The sequence below is a fragment of the Triticum dicoccoides genome, chromosome 4B (genome assembly GCF_002162155.2).
Source record: "Triticum dicoccoides isolate Atlit2015 ecotype Zavitan chromosome 4B, WEW_v2.0, whole genome shotgun sequence".
In the NCBI taxonomy this organism is placed as follows: Eukaryota; Viridiplantae; Streptophyta; class Magnoliopsida; order Poales; family Poaceae; genus Triticum; species Triticum dicoccoides.
Window position 1 is genome coordinate 639,996,083 of NC_041387.1, and position 2,293 is coordinate 639,998,375.

General features: G+C 46.3%; 1 protein-coding gene across 1 annotated transcript; it reads left to right on the top strand.

Moving 5' to 3' along the window:
- The first annotated feature begins 478 nt into the window (after nucleotides 1-478).
- Nucleotides 479-1,624, top strand: LOC119294131. Its single transcript, XM_037572381.1, has 2 exons — nucleotides 479-981; nucleotides 1,102-1,624. Exons 1-2 carry the CDS (start codon nucleotides 706-708, stop codon nucleotides 1,435-1,437), a joined length of 612 nt encoding a protein of 203 aa, XP_037428278.1. The 5' UTR covers nucleotides 479-705; the 3' UTR covers nucleotides 1,438-1,624.
- Nucleotides 1,625-2,293: the final 669 nt, after the last annotated feature.

Consider the following 2,293-nt stretch of genomic DNA (forward strand, 5'->3'; position numbering starts at 1 on the left):
GCAAAATTTCATGCTCTCTACATAACCACCTTTTCAGGATTAGAAAATGGATAAAAACGCGGGAATTCAAGATGTTCACTCTAGGTGGTGATGGTGGTTGGGCTGCGGCAAACCGTTTCGGTTGTTCTCTGGGATGGGGTGCAAACGATTTCAGATTTGCACGCGAGATCTGATGTACCTGAGACCGTTCGCGCGAAAAATGTTGTGAGTTGATGTTAGTTCAATACATTTACGAAAGAAAAACAATGGACCGACTGAGTTTTTTTACAGTTTAGAAAAAAATTAGGTGATTTTGTTTTTAAAATTTTGGCTGATGATGAATCCGAGAGGTGTAGGTGGATTTTTTTTTTTGAGGGTTAGAGAGGTGGAAATTAGTACGAATCGAACTGGAGGAGGATTATTAGTACGAATCGAACTGGGACGCAGGCCCAGGCGGCCTGCCCTGCCTATATTATGTATAGTATACATAGGTATTTCTTGCGTGGCTGAGGTGAAAGAAGAAAGAAAGAAAGAAAGAAAAAGCGGAAGAGGGGAACTGCCCTAGCCGTCGGCCGGCGCCGGCGAGCTCCTCCTTGTGAGCCGCCCCGCCGCGCCCTCGTCAATTAGTTACTACAGGTGAAGAATTTTGTATCTCCTTTGTCTAGGATAGGAAGGAAGGGGATCCGACTAGGAACGATTGCGGATTTAATTTGGATCCAAGGGAAGATGCCGTCGAGGGTCTCGACGCGACCATCCTCGCCGAAACTCGGCGAGCGCGACGACGTCAACGGGCTGGAGACCTGGGACGATCCTATTCCCAGGCGGTCGCAGTGGACCGTCCAGGACCTCTGCGACGCGTTCGTTGCCGGCTCCAAGCACCACCTCAGCCTGATCCCCCAGCCGCCGCCCCGCGAGGAACGCGCCCGGCGGAGGCAGGAGCGCGAGCGCAGCTTCCTGCTCAACGTCGCGCTCCGCAAGTACGCCACGCAAAACAACATACAGGTACCTACAAGAATCGAGACTGTTGTTACTCAGGCTTCTTTTTCTGCTACTAGTTTTTTTTTTTAAAAAAAATAACATATAGTAGTACGCACTCATCACTCCCTTTGGTGTTACTTTCAGCATAGCGAGTTAGAGCTCGTGGAAGTGAAGGCTAGGAACTATGTCTTTGAATGCCCAAGAGCCTACTTGCACTACAATATCCTGGTGAGATGCCCAGATGGCACGCACACCGTGTTCTTCGCCGAGGTGGATCCTGAACGCGCCGGAGAGGAGGATGTTCATCTCTGCATCCCTCTGCAAGACGCCGACGCCAACAACAACGGCCCCTGTTTCAGTTGCAAACACCGAGCCAGGGGCCTTATGCATCCCACCGGCGCTGCCTACTTGGGCGGCCACATGGAAACCAACTTCCTTGACTTTGAGCTTCCAGATAGCAGTGATGATGAATATATCTAACAGCTGAGCTGAGCTGATCTGAATGAATGAATCTACCAACCTCCTTAGCTGAATATTAGTCCGTATAATAAAGTTCAGCTATCTCCGCCTCCGCGGGAGTGGAGTTTAGTTTTTGGATTGCTGTCACCGTGGATGTATTTTATTTATTTTCATTTAAATGCTATGTGAAGGATATAATTTCATTTTCTTTCCCCTGCTGTTTTTGTCACCATTTTATTTTAGTATTTTAGTTTCATAGTAGTACATCACACAGATGATAGCTTGTTCCAGCCGAGTGAAGGTGGCTTTATGTTCTCTCTACATATATACTCGTTTGCTAGAGCAACTCTAGCAGAGCTGCTATAATGGCTAGTTGTGCCTGTTCCTACCACTTAGCCAATTTTTTTTTTTTGATAAACAACACTCTGACCAAGTTTGATCTAATAAGCAGCAAATAATGATTAAGGTTTTGGTCAGTGCATATTTAATATCCTCTGCAAACTACTCCCTCTGTCCCAGAATATAAGAACGTTTTTGACACTATGCTAGTGTTAAAAACGTTCTTATATTTTGGGACGGAGGAAGTAAATATACAGTACATATCCTTTTCTTAGATGTGCATATTAGTATATCACAAGAAACAGTAGGGAGTATATCACAACCTCACATATCATAAGCGATATCATACACAGCACTCAACGTACTTAGGTCGGTCATCTTATCTGTACTGAATTATATGCCCTGGGCCGAGCGTGGAGTTACATTTACAACAAGTGGTGGCCACATTGCCACGAGTTAGAAGACTGCTGCAGCGTGGAGTCACATTACGACATGCCTGCCACATCACCCTGAGCTAGTAGAAGGCTGCTACAGTGTC